The 23,235-nt window shown below is 43.2% G+C and overlaps 2 protein-coding genes across 5 annotated transcripts in view; both read right to left on the minus strand.

Moving 5' to 3' along the window:
- Window positions 1–703, minus strand: part of LOC115130145 (brefeldin A-inhibited guanine nucleotide-exchange protein 1-like) — a 100,879-nt gene extending 100,176 nt beyond the window's left edge. For all 4 annotated transcript variants that reach the window (XM_029660951.2, XM_029660950.2, XM_029660949.2 and 1 more), the window contains exon 1: window positions 404–703. In XM_029660951.2, coding sequence (XP_029516811.1) covers window positions 404–500 — 97 coding nt within the window. In that variant the 5' untranslated portion in view covers window positions 501–703. The remainder of the gene's footprint in view (window positions 1–403) is intronic.
- A 2,905-nt stretch (window positions 704–3,608) lies between these two features.
- Window positions 3,609–23,235, minus strand: part of LOC115130146 (carboxypeptidase A6-like) — a 49,492-nt gene continuing 29,865 nt past the window's right edge. The window contains exons 3-11 of the mRNA XM_029660953.2: window positions 17,556–17,680; window positions 16,187–16,301; window positions 15,015–15,116; window positions 14,840–14,944; window positions 10,421–10,531; window positions 10,039–10,129; window positions 7,033–7,235; window positions 6,844–6,928; window positions 3,609–6,657 (exon numbers count right to left, since the gene is read on the minus strand). Coding sequence (XP_029516813.1) covers window positions 6,428–6,657; window positions 6,844–6,928; window positions 7,033–7,235; window positions 10,039–10,129; window positions 10,421–10,531; window positions 14,840–14,944; window positions 15,015–15,116; window positions 16,187–16,301; window positions 17,556–17,680 — 1,167 coding nt within the window. The 3' untranslated portion in view covers window positions 3,609–6,427. The remainder of the gene's footprint in view (window positions 6,658–6,843; window positions 6,929–7,032; window positions 7,236–10,038; window positions 10,130–10,420; window positions 10,532–14,839; window positions 14,945–15,014; window positions 15,117–16,186; window positions 16,302–17,555; window positions 17,681–23,235) is intronic.

Raw genomic sequence — 23,235 nt, forward strand, 5'->3', positions numbered from 1 at the left:
GTAATAAACTAGTGTAGCAGTTTGCAACTGTCAAAGGAGGCACACACCCCTGTCATTTGCACCATTTCCGTATCCACACAGAGTAACTAAGCGATGATTATCCGAGAGCCTATAATGCCACCTCGATAGTTGTATATTCAACAACTATCTACCGTCCTTTACCTGAATAAAACCTAAAATATTGAGCGAAAATATATATCAACTGTAGCTGCATTGTTGCCAATAGATTCTAGAACGACTTTGTTGCGACAATGTAGCCCAAGGAGTCGCATACTTTCGCGAACCTTGGGGCTGGCGACAACGTAGCAGCCGAAAACATAGTTGGCAGTATTAACCAGAGATGCATGACGTTGGTAAATCAATTACAAACTAAGACTGTGATAATGTCAGAAATAAAACTTACCGAGTGCCACCTCGCAGGCTTTTCGCAATTGCGAATGGTGAGCCTTTTTAACCTCTTTGTCGGCCAGGATCTTCTCCAAAGCTCTGGTTAAAAACATGTTTTTCGTATTTTTGCCGGAATTGGGGCGAGGAGTAGTACCTGTCCCAAGGGCAGCAGCCGTTCCAGACCGATGTGTTCTATTCGAGAGGACAGCGGCAGTGGCCCTAACATACAGACATAAATAAAGACAGAAGGTGGGGTAAATCCCTCAGATTGCCATTAGCAACCTGCCTAGCTGCGCCATGTTGGAAGGAAGCGACGTCACACGCACGTTAAAAACGGCCGCAGTGAGGCAGCAGGGTGTGTGTGCGTGTACTATAGAAATAATCTACCTGATCATGATTATATTACATTAATTTTAAAAATATTGTGGGAGCAAAGCAATCCCCCTCATGCCTTTTCAAACTAATGCACATGTAAAATAATGAGATGATGCATAAAACTGGTCACTTTAATAATGTTTACATAGTCAATGCCAGTCCGACATTGCTCGTCGTAATATTTATATATTTCTTAATTCCTTTATTTTACTTTTAGATGTGTGTGTATTGTTGTGAAGTGTTAGATACTACGGCACTGTTGGAGCTAGGAACACAAGCATTTCGCTACACCCGCAATAACATCTGTCAAATACAGTACCAGTCAAACATTTGGACACATCTACTCATTCAAGGGGGTTTCTTTATTTTGACTATTTTCTACATTGTAGAATAATAGTGAAGTCATCAAAAGTATAAAATAGCCTACATGGAATCATTTAGTAACCAAAAGATTGTTAAACAAATCTAAATATATTTTATGTTTGAGATTCTTCAAAGTAGCCACCCTTTGCCTTGATGACCACTTTGCACACTCTTGGCATTCTCTCAACCAGCTTCACCTATAATGCTTTTCCAACAGTCTTGAAGGAGCTCCCACATATAATGAGTAGTTGTTGGGGTCACTCAGTACTTGTTGGGGTCCAACTCATCTCAAACCATCTCAATTGGGTTGAGGTCGGGTGATTATGGAGGTAATTTGATGCAGCACTCCATCACTCTTCTTCTTGGTCAAAGAACCACATCAGAAGGCTTTAAATGATCAGAGTCAGGATCAACAAAATATTGAATCTAACTAACTCTACTGTGTTTCTAACTAATTACACTGAGTATAACTAGTGTAATTGATGTGATATTAAATAACTCATTATACTGTGTATAACTAGCATAATGGATGTGATATTAAACAACTCATTATACTGTGTATAACTAGCATAATGGATGTGATATTAAACAACTCATTATACTGTGTATAACTAGCATAATGGATGTGATATTAAACAACTCATTATACTGTGTATAACTAGCATAATGGATGTGATATTGAACAAAATACTATACCTGTTTGTTCCTTTGTCTGGTACCTGCAATCAATCTGTTTTTCACCAAAGGTAGGGTGATACTGCACTCTTGAAAGTGAGCCATGATGTTGTGTACTTGTATAAAAACGAAAGGTAACCCAAACTGCAGCGTCAGCAAAGGAAGAGGATCTATGAAAGAGAGTACTTGATTAACACTTGAGGCTAAAAGCCACTAAAGTGCCAGTATTGAAAGATCCTCGTACCATACCATTCTGTGTCTTAGTTCAAACAACATGAAATGTACAGCATATGGTGGTAGCAAAGCATTTCTCTCAATACAGGAACATCCCCTGCCAATTTTGAAGATGAATATCTATCTCTGTGTCTTGGTTGCTTATCCAGAACCATTATTAGTACTTTACACCCAAGTGGGAGGGAGAATCCTGATACATTCTTACCAGTCTCTCACACACTGTCTCACACAGCAGGTAGCCTAGTGGTTAGAGCGTTAGACTAGTAACCGGAAGGTTGCAAGATTGAATTCCCGAGCTGACAAGGTAAACATCTGTCGTTCTGCCCCTAAACAAGGCAGTTCACTGTTCTTAGGCCATCATTGAAAATAATAATTTGTTCTTAACTGACTTGCCTAGTTAAATAAAGGTCAAATAAACACACGCAGTCTCTTACACCCACACAGGATTGATTGATGTCTAAGAGACAGACAGCACAAGGATCTTTCTTCATTAGTTATTTAGTGTGATCAAGGGAGTTTTGGGTGGCAGGGGGAGAAGAAATTAGAAAAAACCTAACTGTGACCCATCTGGTACCAAGTCGTCATTGTCATCCACATCAAATCGTAACAGTAATTGATCCACATTGATCTTTGTCAATTGGGAGAGTGGGCAGCAATCATGATAACTGTTTGCATAAATACGCAATGATTGGACTAAACAGGGTGATATACAGTGTGAGTGTGTTGTCGCAGGGCCCAGAAACACGGCACGCTGTATCATGTTAGAATGAAATAGGAAATAGCAGACTGCTTCACTGCGTTTGTTACACTACCTACCACACATGATATTACACTCCTCCCACTGGGCAAAAACTGGTTGAATTAAAAACTAGGCCCCTTTTTTCTCAATTTCCACCTGAATGACGTGCCCAATGCAAACTGCCTGCTGCTCAGGTCCTGAAACCAGGATATGCATATAATTGTTACCATTGAAAAAAAAACACTTTGAAGTTTGTATCAATGTTAAAATAAATGTAGGAGAATATAACATAATAGATATATTAGGAAAAAATCCATAGAAAAACCAAACAGAATAATTTTTTTTTTTTTTGAAAAAGGTCATATTGAAGATGAGCTCCCTGGATGCAATTCCCATGGCTTCCACAGGGTGTCAGCAGTCTATGTTCAAGGTTACAGGCTTGTAACGTCAAAAACAAATAAGAAATATCAGTTTAGGTACAGTGACACAGTCTTGGAAATTCGTGTTTACACGCCATGAAGACAGGACACATCTGCTAAAATCGGTTTCCTATTGAACATACTTCTTTCCGTAAGAAATATTTTCGTTTGATTACATTTTAGGGTATCTAAAGAGTGAATAGAAATGTATTTTGACTTGTTGAAACAAAGTTTAGGGGTAGATTTTCAGATTCCTTTCTCTGCATGTTGAACGAGTGGATTACTCAAATCGACGGCGTCAACTAAACAGACTTTTTGGGACATAAAGAAGGATTTTATCTAACAAAACAACACTACATGTTATAGCTGGGACCCTTTGGATGACAAATCAGAGGAAGATTTTCAAAAAGTAAGTGAATATTTAATCATTATATGTGAATGTATGAAACCTGTGCCGGTGGAAAAACATTTTGATGTGGGGCGCCGTCCTCAAACAATCACATGGCATGTTTTCGTTGTAATAGCTACTGTAAATCAGACAACACAGTTAGATTAACAAGAATTTAAGGTTGCAGCCAATATAAGACACATATGTACCTAAATGTTTAATATCCATCATTTTTACAATTATTTATTTGAATTGCACGCCCTCCAGTTTCACCAGAAGTTGTCCCGCTAGCGGGATGCCTATTCCTAAATTAACGTTGTTTCCACATAATTTCAACCCCATAAATCGATGTGATGCATTGAATCCACGTGGAAAACGTATTGGATTTGCAAAAAGTCATCAACATAAGGGCATTTTGTCTTTTTCACCCAACTTTTAACATAAATCCAATGAATGACATGGTGACATTTTTTGTTGATTTCACGTTGCATTCACGTAAGTTGACAACTCAACCAAATGTAAATCAAAACTAGACGTTGAACTGATGTTTGTGTCCAGTGGGCTGTTACTGTAAAACGATGCTATTGTAATGTTTGTAATGATAGTGATGTCAAAGAAAACATCCACTTGACAACCTCATAAAAAAGAAATAACATGTATTACATTTCAGTAAATGTCCTTTACATTTTCTATCAAAAGTAAACATTTCCCCTTGATAAAGAAAAATATAAACTTATCCTTTACAAAATTATAAAAAGCGTTTAGAGTCCATTTCAAGGCACTTTGTTAAAGGGATAGTTCAACCAAAAGACAAAATGACATATGGGTTTACTTACCCTGTAAGCAGCCTATGAGCAAGATATGACAGCAATCCATGCTTTGGTTTTGTTTACCTGGATACTGTTTCAAATGATAACTTTTCTGCATTTGTAGAAGAAATCCAATGCAAGCCAATGGTACCTATATAAGCATTTTACGTTAATGTCCAAATGATCTATAAGTAACTTCATTGAGTTACACAATACATTTTTAGATACATAAAGTGCAAAAATTATAATACAGGTACTGTTGACTTGCATTGAATTTGCATTGGAACAGTGGCCAGCTAAACAAACTAAAGCATGATTTGCTGTCATACGTTGTCCATAGACTGCTTACAAGGAAACCCATACATAATTGTGTAATTTGTGTGAACTATCCCTTTATTGATACTTTAGGCATCCTTGTTGTTTGTACCATATAAACACATTTTTATGACCTTGTTCTACCACAATTAATGTAAAATGTCTTTAGAAGACATCTAGAGCAGTTAGCTCAGTGGTTTAGTGGGTGTAACATGCAGGTATACATACGGCTTATGCCCACATATTGAGTTTACTCACTTCTTAATTGCCATGATGCATATCAAAGTAGTGTAGTGGAGGTATATGCCATATCAATTAATAAGGCTGATGGAACAGATTAGAATGTTTAGCTTAAAATATTCAAAAACTATTATTTCACATTTTAGGCTCAGCAATGTGCACATGGCGGTAGGCCTATGCGGGAAAACACTGTTCTAAAATGTGCACTGCACATGCAAGCGGTTTCAAGGACAGAGATGTAAATATCCTTTAGATATTTTGAAAGAGGGAAGATCTAAAGATGCAACAATAATTGTTATCATTTTTAAAAATTGTTATAATTATTATCATGGGTTGCTAATATGACTTGGACAATGCCTTTGCCTGCTAGACAATAAAATACATTTGAAAGAAAACCAGTATAAGTCTTTATAAAATAATTGCCTCCACATTTCTATGGTGGGATTTTGGCTATAAGCTACTTTGAAACATGCCTCATAATATGAGATAAAACATCCTGGTTTCAGACAATGAAGGAGCAGGAAGAATATAGCAATGCTAATGATAGACCTAATCGTCTTCTGGTAGAGGGAAATGCTTTCACAAAAACCTTCTAAATTAAGCGTTAACTAGCTACAAAGCAGAATTATATCAGGATTATTTGTGTCAATCTAGTGGCCATTTGTTTTGCAAACTCAATCTCATGTCCTACAGAAACACTGCTAATCAAACAACAGTGCTTGGTGCCTGCAAATTATAGGGTAACTACACAAAAAAATCTAATTTTTCTGAGATTGTTCCCTGACATCAAAAGTGGTCTCCGGATGTGGTTTAAACATTGTTATGGAGTTATAACATTCCATTTAGTTGTTTTTCTATTAAAAAACTGCCGTTGGCCAGCCTCCATTTCAGTAGTAGGTCTACTATTAGCCTACTTGCACAGTACAGCTTGGGTTGGCCTGACTATGAAAGACCAATATGGGATTTATCATTTTAGGTCATTCAGAGTGTATGTCACTGTTTCTCATAGAATTCACCCGGCGGGCCGTTTGGGACATCTTTGGCAAAAGATAGAATATACCCACTTCTCCAGGCACGACTACACCACTGAGTTAGCTGATGGTGCTCCAGATAGTGAAGCTTTAATGGGTCAAAACTGCAAGTTCAAGAAAAAGACTCTGTGAAATGCAATATCAGTCTCTTGAAAATGGCATTCAAGTGCTTGCGTTCACCGTACACTGTAAACAGTCGAGTTGTTGATAGTACAAGGTGAAGATTTGATGTAATATGACATCTAAATAATTTTACATTTGAAACCAGTTTGAGGGCATTTTTAAGTACCACTATAGCCTCTAACATACAGACATAAAATGGAGTGGTGACCACTCTTGGGTAAACATCAAGGCTTGCATGATATATGTTGCATTTTCCTTTTTGGCACAATAACCCACCACCCATAGTTATTCTCTAGCAGATGCAGAGATACTGTAAATGTCTATATATCTCAGAGATATGGATATCTCTCCCTGTCCAGCTGATACATCCCTGTCTCACACTTCTTCAGTAGGCCTGATGAGATGGTCTTCACTGCTCTCATGGTCTCAGTACAGGTGGGGTTGATCAGGGCTTCAGGTAACAGGAAGCCAAAGTAGCCTGTGTCCCGCAGTTCAAAGGCAAAGGCATAAGGGATCCCGTTCCTATAGGCCCAGTCCATGGAGCTGCCTGAGCTGACATCTGTTGGAGTCAGAACAAATACAACAGTTTGGATTCATTGGGAGGGTTTTCCACAGGCAAACATGTGTGCGGCAGGAATTCTTATCTTTTAACTGAAATATTATGAGCTAGATGTTTTCTTGAGTGTTTTTCAGTCTGTTGCTGAAGTAAGTTAACGTCGGGAAGGAGACAGTGTGCATAACTCACACAGCGTGGTGGAGGCGGGTCCATATCTGTACCTCACTCCGTAGGCAGAGTACAGGGCAGTCACTGCATTGTGTGCAGCTGACTCCTGGAGGGGGGAATACATTACATTACAATCATTTATTCAATTCCAATGTGAGTTGCAACAACATTGATTCATTGATTGATTGTGGTCACAGATCTGTCTCTCACCACACAGTTGAAGTTAGGGATGGTGGCGTATTTATAGGAGTAGGGGTAGAGCAACATTTGGGCGTAGGCGTGGATGGAGACGTAGGCCTTGACACGCTTCTTGTGCTTCCGTAGGAACTTGGCCACTGCCTTGACCTCCGGCTCGGACTCAGGGAAGGGTCCGCAGTACGTGTCATCACAGGGGTGAGAGGATGCACCCTCCTCTGACAGGGAGAAACAACGACAGGGCAGGTACTGTTTGTTACTTACTATGGTCATACAGTATTAAGTGCTGTATATACATACAGAGAGGTTATACTAGTTTATACTGGAACTATACCCATTACTTTATAACAGGGTTTTACTATGGTGTTAGTGTATGTTTCTGTGACCATTTTTGAATACATTTAATGCACAGAAAAGTCTGCTAGATTACAAAATTGTTCATGGTAAATGGGGGGTATAAAACACACCGGGGACATATTTTTAGTCCACACAGCCGGTTGACATATTGTTCTCAATTCAATATGTTTTAGACATTTCTCTTCTCAAAAAACAGTCTTCTTTCACCTCTCCCTCTTTCATGTTATTTGTATATTCATAGCTACTTTGTGTCATTGATGCCTGTTTTCAATGTGGACGGATACCTCTTCAGATGGACTACGCTGGCTACATATTTCTCTGTCTCTCTCAGATTATTTTTGCATATTCATGTATTCTAAGCAGAACTAAACCCTCCAACGACAGTACACATGCCCATTAATTATGTAAATGAGTACTCCAAAAATAAACGTTAGTAGCACAACTTGGCATAACCTGCAGACAGACAAGAAAGAGCATGATCTAAGAGACTTGCCCATGAGCAAAAAGCAGCACCTCAAAACTCTGGGCCAAATTAATATTTGCATATGCAAATCCAACAGGGAATGAGCCATGTCTATGTATAATACAAACAGTGTAAATGAACAATTTCCTAAATTAATTAACTGATTAAAATTAGACAGTAAATTACCCCTGGTATCATCCAACCTTGAAAGTCTATGATTGGTCTGCACAAAACACATAGCGGCTTCAGTAAGCATTAACTTCTTGTGCCTATTGCCTATTCTCATAATTAGGGCCTCGTTCCTGGCTTTAGCGAGGAGCCAGAGTTCTTTTCTGGTCAGCTTTCAAAACTCAGAGCCTTATTCAAAATACAGATGGCTGAGGGTTAAATCAACAATACATACTGTAGTTTGGATTATTTGTCATTCCCCTACCATTCTATGCTACAGTATAATGATACATCTCAACACCAAGCTGAGGCCTATCATTATGATGACGTTTTCATAGGTCTTGGCCCCCATAATGAATACTCTGTGTCGACCAAGGCCGTGTTTTACACAGCGTGTGTTTTATTAACTTGTTCCCACAGGTCCCCAGCCAGTACGCATCTACATACGCCTGGCAATTAGTTATACACAGAGCAAAGAAGGGTTTGTTACCCAGGCAAATGTGAAAGTGGCACAAGGTAAAGGACAAGGCAGTGGATCTTGTACTGTATTCTAGCCTGCCTTTACAGTAGCTGGATAATCTAATGTAGCAGGTTTGACTTAAGGGCCTAGAGTTTTCCTGTTTCTGTCTCGTGGTCAGGAAAAACTCGGGCCTATAGCCATATCTGCTGCTGTCACACCCTGATCTGTTTCACCTGTCCTAGTGATTGTCTCCATTCTGACCATTCTGCCTGCCCTGACCTTGAGCCTGCCTGCCACTCTGTACCCTGATCTGGTTATGACCTTTTGCCTGTCCACGATCATTCTCTTGCCTATTCCCTTTTGGATTGAATAATACATATCAAAGACTCCTGTGTCTGGATCTGACCTTGTGTTCTTATAGCTGCATTATAGTCTCATGTGTGAGAATATATTTTTATTTATTTTACCTTTATTTAACTAGGCAAGTTAGTTAAGAACAAATTCTTATTTTCAATGACAGCCTGTTCAGGGTCAGAATGACAGATTTGTACCTTGTCAGCTCGGGGGCTTGAACTTGCAACCTTCCGGTTACTAGTCCAACGCTCTAACCACTAGGCTACCCTGCCTAGTGGTTCTCCCCCCCTATATCTTAAACACCAACCACTCACTGGGTACAGATGTCACTTCAACTTCAATTTTTGATTTGCATTTGGTTGAGAAAAAAAGACAAAATTCCCTTACGTTGGGGACTTTCTGATTACTTTTAGAAATTCCAAACAGTTTTCCACGTTGTTTCAATGTTATCAGATTATTTTTTTTGTTGTTGAAATGACGTGGAAACAACGTTGATGTAACCAGTTTTTTTTCCCAGTGGGCAGTGTCTCATACAGACCTTGGAGATGATCAGTATCACATGCTCTGTCTACCCCCCCCTCTCCCCTCTCCCTCTCCCCCCCTCTCTCTCCCCCTCTCTCTCCCCTCTCTCTCTCTCCCCCTCTCACTACCCTCTCTCCCCCTCTCTTTCCCCTCCCTCTCCCCTCTCTCTCCCCTCTCTCTCTCTCCCTCTCACTACCCTCTCTCCCTCCTCTCTTTCCCCCTCTCTTTCCCCTCTCTTTTCCCCCTCTCTTTCCCCCTCTCTCTCCCCTCTCTTTTCCCCCTCTCTCTCCCCCTCTTTCTCCCCTCTCACTCCTCTCTCCCCCTCTCTCCCCTCTCACTCGCCTCTCTTCCCCCTCTCTTCCCCCTCTCTCCCCCAGCTCTTTTCTTGCTGTAATTATCTATCCTTTCTTATTTAAGAGACCAAGTATCACACATAAAACCAGCCTCTCTCCCTGAGTGATGAATAGCAGACACCCACCAGAAGACCCCCCCCCTCTCAGCACCACCAAAATCATATCAAACAGGGGGGGTGCCGTCACCACACAAACATTTAATCCACAGCTTACACTAATTAAGCAGACAGAGCACCAGGAGACATCTCCCAACAGCAGGGGAAGGAAAGCAGGGGGAAGGGAGGACACACACACACACACACACACACAGACACACACACTCCAAGGATACATTAAAAACTCACCACACCACTTGACTTTCCAGTTCCTGTTGGCGTCAACACCTCTGCAGTGATACTTGACGTTTTTGGACCGGGTTTTCCTCCAGAAACGATCCTGGGGGGGAAATAATGAACACTGTCACTGACTCAAAGTAGCTATGAATATACTAATAACATGTCACCTTAAATACACGTTGGGTCAAATGTTAGCTAGGTGAGAGAGAAAGAGAGAGAGCAAGCCAGACAGAGAGGGTGTGAGAGAGAGAGAGAGAGGGGGAGAGGGAAAGAGAGAAGGGGAGAGAGAGAGAAGGGGAGAGGGAGAGAGAGGAGGAGAGGGAAAGGGAGGAGAGGGAAAGAGAGAGAGAGAGGGGGACAGGGAAAGAGACACAGAGAGAGTTGTAGCTACCGTAGTCCAGCTGAAGATGTATCCATCCACGTTGAAGACAGGCATGATGTAGAAGTTGAGTTGGTTCATCAGTCGTCTCATCACAGAGTCATGCTGGTAGGAATGCAGAGCCTACAACAACAACAGGCTTATATGAACACGACAGGTAAGTTCACAATGAACCATAGGCTATATCTCTTCTTGCACCTGTTTTATTTCACCAGTTACAATACTTTCCAGTTGGTGAATAATAAATCATGATTAATACTCCTAAGAAGTCTGTAAGTGTGAGGGTGGCAGAGGATCCACCAGTGGTATCACACACCTGTGACTGAGCAGTACAACTGCTATAGAGGGCTACTAGAAAACCCTCATCATCCTCATCATCGTTCTACAGCTGCACCATTGAGAGCATCCTAACCAGTTGCATCACCGCCTGGTATGGCAACTGCTCGGCATCCGACAGTAAGGCGCTACAGAGGGTAGCGCGTACGGCCCAATACGTCACCGGGGCCAAGCTTCCTGCCATCCAGGACCTATGTACATGTACTAGGCTGTGTCAGAGGAAGGCCCAAAAAATTGTCAAAGACTCCAGTCAACCAAGTCTTTGATTGGTCTCTCTGCTACCGCACGGCAAGCTGTACCTGAGCGCCAAGTCCAGGTCCAAAAGACTCCTTAATAGCTTCTAACCCCAAGCCATAAGACTCCTGACCAATTCATGAAATGGACTATTTACATTGACCCCCCTCCTCCCTTTGTTTTTACACTGCTGCTACTCGCTGTTTGTTATCTTTGCATTGTCACATTACCCCTTCCTATATGTACAAATTACCTCGACTAACCGGTACACTCTGTATATAGCCTCATTATTGTTATTTAATCCTAATGCTGCTGGTCTCCCATCCAGGACCAACCCTGCTTCAGAAGCCAGCAGTGGGATGCGGGGTGGTATGCTGCTGGTCTCCCATCCAGGACCAACCCTGCTTCAGAAGCCAGCAGTGGGATGCGGGGTGGTATGCTGCTGGTCTCCCATCCAGGACCAACCCTGCTTCAGAAGCCAGCAGTGGGATGTGGGGTGGTATGCTGCTGGTCTCCCATCCAGGACCAACCCTGCTTCAGAAGCCAGCAGTGGGATGTGGGGTGGTATGCTGCTGGTCTCCCATCTAGGACCAACCCTGCTTCAGAAGCCAGCAGTGGGATGTGGGGTGGTATGCTGCTGGTCTCCCATCCAGGACCAACCCTGCTTCAGAAGCCAGCAGTGGGATGCGGGGTGGTATGCTGCTGGTCTCCCATCCAGGACCAACCCTGCTTCAGAAGCCAGCAGTGGGATGCGGGGTGGTATGCTGCTGGTCTCCCATCCAGGACCAACCCTGCTTCAGAAGCCAGCAGTGGGATGCGGGGTGGTATGCTGCTGGTCTCCCATTCAGAACCAACCCTGCTTCAGAAGCCAGCAGTGGGATGCGGGGTGGTATGCTGCTGGTCTCCCATCCAGGACCAACCCTGCTTCAGAAGCCAGCAGTGGGATGCAGGGTGGTATGCTGCTGGTCTCCCATCCAGGACCAACCCTGCTTCAGAAGCCAGCAGTGGGATGTGGGGTGGTATGCTGCTGGTCTCCCATCCAGGACCAACCCTGCTTCAGAAGCCAGCAGTGGGATGCAGGGTGGTATGCTGCTGGTCTCCCATCCAGGACCAACCCTGCTTCAGAAGCCAGCAGTGGGATGTGGGGTGGTATGCTGCTGGTCTCCCATCCAGGACCAACCCTGCTTCAGAAGCCAGCAGTGGGATGTGGGGTGGTATGCTGCTGGTCTCCCATCCAGGACCAACCCTGCTTCAGAAGCCAGCAGTGGGATGTGGGGTGGTATGCTGCTGGTCTCCCATCCAGGACCAACCCTGCTTCAGAAGCCAGCAGTGGGATGCAGGGTGGTATGCTGCTGGTCTCCCATCCAGGACCAACCCTGCTTCAGAAGCCAGCAGTGGGATGTGGGGTGGTATGCTGCTGGTCTCCCATCCAGGACCAACCCTGCTTCAGAAGCCAGCAGTGGGATGCAGGGTGGTATGCTGCTGCATTGTGTTACCTTTATTACATGTTTTACTTAAGTATATTTAGCAAATATTTTCTTAACTCTATTTCGTTGGTTAAGGGCTAAGGTTAAGCATTTCACGGCAAGGTCTACACCTGTTGTTTTTGGCGCATGTGACAAATCCAATTGGATTTGTTTTGATCAGGAGTGTGTTAATGCCTCTTCCCCAGGCAGGTTCCAGTGGAGGATTCGAGAAAGCAGATTGTTGGTGGGGCAATACCTGCTCAGTAATCAGGCTCAGGCCAAGGTTAATCTGACTTTGTAGAGAGATGGAGCTCTGCCCCCAACTGGCCAAAATGAGACATTACTATTATTGACCTAAACAGCACAGTGATCTGCTCCATTATAAAAGTCTGTTCTTGTACAAACTCTTGAAGTTTCTCAATACTGTCCTAGTACACACTCATCTGGAGATGCATAAACCCCCCTGCTAGACATGTACACGGCTTGCTATGTTCTAACAATGTTATAGTAAAGCTCTGACATTTCAGGGTGGTTTGGGTTGATTTGCGGGGACTTAATTGTGTGTGACGCATTACTCTCCCTGCTCTCTATCAAAATGGTTGTAACGGTTCCAAACTGAGAGAGGGTCCAGAGCAAAAGTAGAGAGATGTGTGTATGTGTGCCAGCAGCATGCCACCTTGCATCCAAATGCTGGCTTGCCCCTGAAGATAAGCAGAGTGGGTCCTGGATGGGAGACCAGATGGTGTTGGAGGGTCAGTAGGGGGCACTCTTCTCTCTAGTGTAAGGAGAACCCAGGGCAGTGAAGGGGACATTGCCCTGTGTACGGTGCCTTCTTTCGGATGGGACGTTAAACGGGTGTCCTGGCTAAATTACCAACTTGGCCACCTAATCATCCCCTGAATTGGCATGTATCACTCCTTACCTCTCCGTGTGGTGAGTGTTCTGGCATAGAAATGGTTGCTGTGCATCACCCAGGTGGATGCTATTATAGACTTAGGAGTTAGGTTTAAGGTTAGAATTAGGGTTGGGTTAGGCTTAGGGGAAATAGGATTTTGAATGGGGATAAATTGGCCTACAGCAGCAGAGACAAGCAGCACCAGAGACAGACAGCAGCAGAGACAGGCAGCGCCAGAAACAGACAGCACCAGAAACAGGCAGCAGCAGAGACCGACAGCACCAGAGACACCTAACTCCTATGTCTATAATAACATCCACCTGGGTGAGAGACAGGCAGCACCAGAGACAGACAGCACCAGAGAGGCAGCAGTAGAGACAGACAGCAGCAGAGACCGACAGCACCAGAGACAGACAGCACCAGAGAGGCAGCAGTAGAGACAGACAGCAGCAGAGACCGACAGCACCAGAGACAGGCAGCACCATAGACAGGCAGCACCAGAGACAGACAACACCAGAAACAGACAGCTCCAGAGAGGCAGCACCAGAGAGGCAGCACCAGAGACAGGCAGCAGCAGAGACAGACAGCACCAGAGAGGGGCAGCACCAGACAGGCAGCACCAGAGACAGACAGCACCAGAGGCAGGCAGCAGCAGAGGCCAGCAGCACCAGAGACCGACAGCAGCGGAGACCGACAGCACCAGAAACAGACAGCACCAGAGACAGACAGCACCAGAGGCAGACAGCCCCAGAGACTGACAGCACCAGAAACAGACAGCACCAGAGAGGCAGCACCAGAGACAGACAGCACCAGAGACAGACAGCACCAGAGACTGACAGCAGCAGAGACAGACAGCACCAGAGACCGACAGCAGCGGAGACCGACAGCACCAGAAACAGACAGCAGCAGAGACAGGCAGCACCAGAGAGGCAGCACCAGAGACAGACAGCACCAGAGGCAGACAGCACCAGAGACTGACAGCAGCAGGCTGCAGCCTCCCCAGCTATTATTAATATAATAATAATATGTGACAATTAGCAGACGATTTTATCCAAAGTGACTTACAGTCATCCGTGCATACATTTTTACGTATGGGTGGTCCCGGGAATCGAACCCACTATCCTGGCATTGCAAACTTCATGCTTTACCAAATTGGAGGCGTTCAACAACCAAAGTGGTGCTTAGCTTATTTTAGGTTGTGAAACAGCTCACATGTGGACTTATTTGACTGCAGTGCAACACATGATTAAAGGTTAACACTGTGATTTACAGTAAGAAAGTAAGAGGTGCACAACTCCAGGCCTCTAGGACCACAGTCCTGCTGGCTTCTCCTCTTGGCACTTTACTAATCAATGCATGTTGTTGTTGGGCTGGAGAGTCCACACACACCTGGCTCTCCCAGGACGAAATCTCTTATAAGAAAGCAAGGTAGAAAAACAGCAGAGCTGACACTGCTGCCCTAAAGGACTGGAGTTGTCAAGGAAGGCCAAAGGAACGTACCTCTTTGACAAACCACTGGCAGAAGGCTGGTCCAATCCACTCCCTTGCATGGACCCCACAGTCTATCCACACTGCCTTCTTATAGGACCGTGTTCTCTTTCCTAGCTGACAGGACAGGACACCAGTCAGTTAACCAGCATTGTGTGTGTGTGTGTGTGTGTGTCTCCTACAGTACCTGAAGCACATAAAGGGGCCTGCCTTCATATGACCTCCCTATAGAGAACATGTCCACCAGGTGAGGATGGGTCCTGTTGATCTCAAACATCCAACTCTGGATCTGGGGAAAGAAACACAAGAAACAAAGAATTGAAGGTCATTCAGCCATTAGAATGAAGATAACAAGGCACCAGGCCATCCTATCAGCTCTATAACACTAGACCTACACATCACACTTTAACTCTGTGAAACAACTCATTTCACGCTAGGCAGCACGGCAATGAATCTTAGTTGTAGCTGATTCCATGGGGGAATTAGCCCACACACACACACACACACACGCACGCACACGCACACACACACACACGCACACACACACACGCACACGCACACGCACACGCACACACACACACACACACGCACACACACACACACACACACTTATCTTGGAGTAGATCAGGCTTCACGTAGTGTGTGTGTGTGTGCTAGTATAAAAGTTCAATTCCTTCCATGTGTCTTCACACCCACTCAATAACCCCCTCTAACACACTATACAGACTCTTAATCTAACAGTCCTGGATGACGGAGGTGATGGAGATGTAAGTATTTCCACCTCTCTGGAATGGTATGTACATTATGGCCCTGCTACACAGAGATTGTACAGATGGTGAATGTAAATGGATGTTTCCTGTGTGTGTGTGTGTGTGTGTGTGTGTGTGTGTGTGTGTGTGTGTGTGTGTGTGTGTGTGTGTGTGTGTGTGTGTGTGTGTGTGTGTGTGTGTGTGTGTGTGTGTGTGTGTGTGTGTGTGTGTGTGTGTGTGTGTGTGTGTGTGTCTCTTAGCCCTGTGTGTCTCCTGTGTTTGAGGATAGGTTTAAAGCTGTGTAATGATAATGATAGGTTGCCGAAGTCTTGCTGAAAGGCTCCCTGGTTCCCCCTATCTCACAGTGGAATGCATGCGGACCGTGGAACTGGGGCGTACAGATTCAAGATTCAGGGGGCCAGAAGCAAATGCACACATCTCAAAGACTCCTAGTTGCACTGTACTGAACTGAAAAGTGTGTGTGTGTGTGTGAGAGAGTGTGAGTGTGTGTGTGTGTGTGTGTGTGTGTGTGTGTGTGTGTGTGTGTGTGTGTGTGTGTGTGTGTGTGTGTGTGTGTGTGTGTGTGTGTGTGTGTGTGTGTCCCACCTACCTCCTCCAGAGAGTGGTACACCTCATAGTCATATCGGGATTCAGACCTCTTCTTGCGGGAAGAGCGATATCCAGTCTGCTTTTCAATTTCCTTCTGAAGGTTAGATATGAACACCCTGTAGAGAGAGAGAGAGAGAGAGAGAGAGAGAGAGAGAGAGGCAGAGGCAGAGGGAGGTACAGACAGAGAGAGAGAGGCAGAGGGAGAGAGACAGACAGAGAGACAGAGACAGAGAGAGGCAGAGAGAGAGAGAGAGAGGCAGAGAGAGAGATAGAGGCAGAGAGATAGAGGCAGAGAGAGAGCGCGAGAGAGAGAGAGTGAGAGGCAGAGAGAGAGATAGAGGCAGAGAGTTAGAGAGAAAGAGGCAGAGAGAGACTAGTGTGAGTCTGATGGGTACATTGTTTTATGGGAAACATTTTTCCCGTAAACTCCTTTCTTGTCTTGGTATTTCTACGAGCTAAAATACAGAGAAACGATTGAAACAAAAATAAAAAGACCTTGGTGTTTCAGCTTTGGATGACTGCAAGTACAAGAAGCTTTGGGGGTGTGATTTTAGTATAGATGAGTTCCTTTTATCATCAGTTTGCTTATTCAAGTGAGAGAAAAAATGCAGAGAGAGCAGAGACTTAGGCCTTGTGTGGAGAGACAGCTTGTAGACAGTGCTATTTTGTGTGAGCGTAAGAGCTCAGCAACCCTCTGGAAGTAAATTAACCTCTGCTGTCCATGAAGAGAACATGTTTTCTATTTGACGAGTCACATTCTCCTGTCACTTATTTGGTCAACTATTCTCATAGCACCAGAGAAGGTTACATCTGTCTTTGCCATTTTTTCAGAGAACTTTCTTTCTCTTCAAAAATGAGTACGTTTTGAAGATTATTGTCATACACTAGCTTAGCTCACATTATTGAGAAAACTGTGGACATAAATTAAAGTGGTTGAAAGCGTGACATTTTAGGAATCACTACACACAATTGTATTTCCCCAGCTACGATTTGATATTTTATTCCCCTTTCATATCAACCCATCACCCATAGCTTTTCTCCTCTAAAATAGACAGTCTCTCAGACTGTAAACAAGGAAACCCATCAACTCACCAGCCTCCCCGGCCCAGACAATATAAAATAATATAGATCTGAACAGTCAAAGGAAGGAGAGAGGGAGAGACAGGCACAGAGACAGAAAGAGAAAGAGAAAGAGAAAGAGAAAGAAAGAGAGAGAGAGAGGTATAGAGTAGAGCAGTAGAAAAAAGTAGAAAATCTTCCCTGAGGATAGGGATGACAATGATAAACTCCATCATTTTAATGTTGATTGTGATGATTGATGGGAGAAAATGGGGAGTGGTGAGTCGGGGGGGTAGTCTCAAAGCCCTTACTTAAAATCTATGTGTTCCTTCTGGAGGCATGCACGAAGCCCTCGTGTGTTGTTCCGTCTCACATGCACGTCCACGGTGGCGTTGTGTCGGATCAGAGAGGCACTGTTGGGCTGCCACAGGTCCACCTGAGAGGCAGAGAGAGAGTTAGTTATAGTGGAATGAACATGGACACGGCCTATAAATACAGACATGGCAAGACACTCACCACCCAAACAACCTTGCTTCCCTTGATGAACCCACAGTTCTGCACAGAACTAAATTGGCCCATCCCCTGAACAAATGACTTTAGCTTCCTCCTGCTAATAAACCCAGGGCTTCTGGGGAGATGGACAATAGCACAGCTTTAACATTCAAGGCTGTTCTCCACAGCACACTGTGACCTGGAGTCTAGATCAATCTTATGGCTTAAGGCTTGATGGGTCTGTCCAGCAGGTCAATATTGCTCTCCGAGTAAAGTTTGAGGGAACGTTGATGACTACACACACAGACACAGACACACACACACATGAACATGTGCACGCAGGCACGCATCATATTCCTTCCTGTACTCTCTCTGATGTCAGTGGGGGAAAAAAGGCACGCCATCACCCTTCTGTCATTACCACACACACACACACACACACACACACACACACACACACACACACACACACACACACACACACACACACACACACACACACACACACACACACACACACACACACACACACACGCACACACACACACACCCATGCACACACACACACCACAAGTCCCTATTACAGTTTTTTACTTTGGCATTATTTTCAGAACCTTCATGTCATTTTTCAAATGGTCAAAATGCAAATTTTTCTAAACTCTAACACTTTTTCCAATTGCTTGGATACAATACACACAAACCTAAGATAATTTGTTCATTGAACTAAAATCACCTGTTCAAAACAGCACAACTTAACATCAAAGAATTTCCATTTCAAAGGGCAATTCACACATTACATCTGAGATGACGGTCTATTCACTTCATTTCAATGATCTATCAATTGATACAACTGCTCAAAATGATAAGCAACTGTTGCATTACTCTTACAGTTTTTGTCAATTGCTAACATGCATTGGTCAAAACTGAAGTCACATTGTCAAAACTCTTCACACGGTCAGCGAAACAGAAGTGTATGTGGACCAAACTGTGAATTATTTTGATTGCTTTCACACAAAATGCTTTCAATGACCACATTCTCTGAAATCCATTAACTCTTTTCTCATTCATACTCCACCACCTGCAAAACTATATACAGTTGAAGTCGGAAGTTTACATACACCTTAGCCAAATACATTTAAACTCAGTTTGAACAATTCCTGACATTTAATTCCCTGTCTTAGGTCAGTTAGGATCACCACGTTATTTTAAGAATGTGAAATGTCAGAATAATAGTTGAGAGAATGATTTATTTCAGTTTTTATTTCTTTCATCACATTCCCAGTGGGTCAGAAGTTCACATACACTCAATTAGTATTTCGTAGCATTGCCTTTAAATTGTTTAACTTGGGTCAAACTTTTCAGGTAGCCTTCCACGAGCATCCCACAGTAAGTTGGGTGAATTTTGGCCCATTCCTCCTGAAAGAGCTGATGTAATGGAGTCAGGTGTGTAAGCCTCCTTGCTCACACGTGCTTTTTCAGTTCTGCCCACACATTTTCTATAGGACTGAGGTCAGGGCTTTGTGATGGCCAGTCTAATACCTTGACTTTGTTGCCATTTTGCCACAACTTTGGAAGTATCCTTGGGGTCATTGTCCATTTGGAAGACCCATTTGCGACCAAGCTTTAACTTCCTGACTGATGTCTTGAGATGTTGCTTCAATATATCCGCATAATTTTCCTATCTCATGATGCCATCTATTTTGTGAAGTGCACCAGTCCCTCCTGCAGCAAAGCACCCCCACAACATGATGCTGCCACTCACCTGCTTCATGGTTGGGATGGTGTTCTTCGGCTTGCAAGCCTCCCCCTTTTTCCTCCAAACATAACGATGATCATTATGGCCAAACAGTTCTATTTTTGTTTCATCAGATCAGAGGACATTTCTCCGAAAAGTACCATCTTTGTCCCCATGTGCAGTTGCAAACCGTAGTCTGGCTTTTTTATAGCGGTTTTGGAGCAGTGGCGTCTTCCTTGCTGAGCAGCCTTTCAGGTTATGTCGACATAGGACTCGTTTTACTGTGGATATAGATACTTTTGAACCTGTTTCCTCCAGCATCTTCACAAGGTCCTTTGCTGTTGTTCTGGGATTGATATGCACTTTTCGCACCAAAGTATATTCATCTCTAGGAGACAGAACGAGTCTCCTTCCTGAGCGGTATGACGGCTGTGTGGTCCCATGGTGTTTATACTTGCATACTATTGTTTGTACAGATGAACGTGGTACCTTCAGGCATTTGGAAATTGCGCCCAAGGATGAACCAGACATGTGGAGGTCTACATTTTTTTTGCTGAGGTCTTGGCTGTTTTCTTTTGATTTTCCCATGATGTCAAACAAAGAGGCACTGAGTTTGAAGGTAGGCCTTGAAATACATCCACAGGTACACCTCCAATTGACTACAATGGTATCAGTTTATTAGGTTAGATTACTCGTGGGTTATTACCTCATTGTCGGAACTAGAAGCACAAGCATTTCTCTACACTCGCATTAACATCTGCTAACCATGTGTATGTGACAAATACATTTGATTTGATTTGATTTGTTAGCCTATTACAGTTTTTCTCAGTCGCTTTGGTGCATTTCTTAGATCAAAAGTGCACTTCTTGATACTACTTGTACAAATTCCAAATCATCTAGTCACTTGTGCACATTATTAAAGCAATTTCTTATTCCTTTGAACAAATTGCAATTGATAATGTACAAGTGTCAGCTTTTTTCCACATTATCAATTGCTCATGTCATGTTGATCAAAATATACTAGATGGTTCTCTGTTGTATAGTCTTACCCCTCAAAACATCTAGGCATTAGTTCCTTGCATAAGCCATTACATGCAAAATTGTTGAACTATTTGTCATAAACTGTCAAGCATAGTTTTACACATTTCTATTAGACCTTTTGTACAAAAACGTGAATTGATGAATCGTGCAGGTGAAATTGACCCACACTCATGAAGGAATGTAAAGTGTTAGTTCAACCAACAATCAACCAGTTGTCTAAATTGCTCAAAGGTGCATCTCATGAAGAATCAATTGGCAAGCGTATATAGACAGACCACAACACAGAGTTGCAATTTTCCAATAATGGATGGACCAGGAAACGAACAGGGTCAACAGCCAAGAGGAGGAAGAAGAGGAGCAAGGATGTGTGGTGGAAGGTAAAACAGAGGAAGAGGCAGAAGAGGACATAGGCGCATATCTGATGAGATAAGGGCCACTATTGTAGACCATGTTGTCAATCATGGCCTTACAATGGCTGAGGCGGGTCGAAGGGTGCAGATGAATATTGGGAGATCAACCGTGTCCTCAATAGTTCAAACGTTTCGAAGAGAGAACAGGTATGTCCACCAATGTACAGTGTACTGTTACTGTATATAAGCAGTATACTGTATACTTTCTACAATGCTTCATATTACAGTAGTCCACTTGTATTTCACAACATACAGAAATATACTCTATACAGATACATACTGCACCTTACATGCACCCACCTGTATGTTTTACAGTAAAATGTGTGTTCGCATAGTTTTTGTCTATGTGAAAGTGTGCGATGCATCACTGCATTTTTCCCCACATAGGACTGCAAGATTACCTCAAACCGGTGGCAGAGGATGCCTTTTCACACCTCAACAGGAGGAGGCTATTTGCATCATGGTCCGAGCAAACAATGCCATGAGACTCAGGGAAATACAAAGGACCATTATAGAAGACAACGATGTCTTTGAAAACATCCATACGGTTAGTATCTCAACCATCGACAGGGTGCTGCATAGAAACCAGATGAGTATGAAACAGCTGTACCGTGTACCATTCCAAAGGAATGAGGACAGAGTTAAGGAGCTACGGTACCAGTATGTACAGGTAAAACATATATCTATGTAACTACTTTACAGCAACATTTTATAGTGATACATAGTACAGTAAGCATAAACTGCACACATTTCCATTGCTGTGGAAGGAACATGCAATATATGTACATTTTATGTCACTCTTCCTTACCAAAACAAATTCAACTGTGTGTTCTGGGATATAGCGTATAATGGAGTTGGAATCAAATGAACCCTCTCACAACTTTGTATACGTGGATGAGGCTGGCTTCAACCTGACCAAATGCAGAAGGCGGGATCGGAATATCATCGGTCACAGAGCTACTGTGGATTTGCCAGGCCAACGGTGAGGAAATATCACCATGTGTGCTGCTATTTCGGAGCATGGTGTCCTAACCCATATCCCCCTTATAGGGCCATACAACACCCAGCATCTACTCAACTTTTTAGAGACTCTCTACAGGGCTCTCATCCCTGATGATGAGAGGGGTCTGTTTAGAGAGGATTTGCCAAAGTATGTGGTCATTTGTGATAATGTGAGTTTCCATCGATCAAACATCATAAGGCAATGGTTTGTGAGCCACCCGAGGATGCTCATAGAATTCCTCCCACCTTATTCACCATTCCTTAACCCAATTGAGGAGTTATTTTCAGCATGGAGGTGGAAGGTGTACGATCGGCAGTCACACACACAGATGACCCTGCTGGCTGCAATGGATGCAGCATGTGAGGACATCACAGTAGACGCCTGCAGAGGATGGATAAGGCATTCCAAAAGATTCTTTCCACGTTGCATTAGAAGGGAAAATATCCGGTGTGATGTGGATGAGAATATGTGGGCCGACAGACAGGAACGTCTGGATGTGTAGGGCAAAGTTGTGCCTTAGGGGTGGTTTCCTGTGTTTCTTTCTAATTTAGTTTTTTTTCCCTTTGTGCCCCTTGGGTTGTCCAGTCTCTTTCAATCAATAACCCAGATACAGTAATATGTAAATAGTACTGTTGAAATTGATATATGCCATATAAGTGCAGTCTTGTGCATTTTCAATACAGTAACTGTCATCCAAACTGTAGCCTAAGTTTACATCAGGTAATACTGTCAAAGTACACAGTTACATTGACAACATGCCTAAACATTTTGATGACCTTGTTTGTGAACAATGACTCAATGACTTATCATTCTGATGACACTGACATGATCATTGGCATGAATATTTACTTTTGAGAGATGTACTAAGGATTTTTAGTGACTGACTAGCTTTAGAAACATATATATTGTATATTGCAGTTTGTACAAATTGTTCTGAGAAATGCACTTATTATTTTGCACATGTTAGGGATGATGTGAAAAATGCACCAAAGTGACTGAGAAAAACTGTAGTAGCTTCTAAAGCCATGACATCATTTTCTGGAATTTTCCAAGCTGTTTAAAGGCACAGTGAACTTATTGTATGTTAACTTCAGACCCACTGGAATTATGATACAGTGAATTATAAGTGAAATAATATGTCTGTAAACAATTGTTGGAAAAATGACTTGCGTCATGTACAAAGTAGATGTCCTAACCGACTTGCCAAAACTATAGTTTGTTAACAAGAAATTTGAGGAGTGGTTGAAAAGCAAGTTTTAATGACTCCAACCTAAGTGTATGTAAACTTCCGACTTCAACTGTATACTCAG

This window comes from Oncorhynchus nerka, linkage group LG6, assembly GCF_034236695.1.
Source record: "Oncorhynchus nerka isolate Pitt River linkage group LG6, Oner_Uvic_2.0, whole genome shotgun sequence".
NCBI lineage: Eukaryota > Metazoa > Chordata > Actinopteri > Salmoniformes > Salmonidae > Oncorhynchus > Oncorhynchus nerka.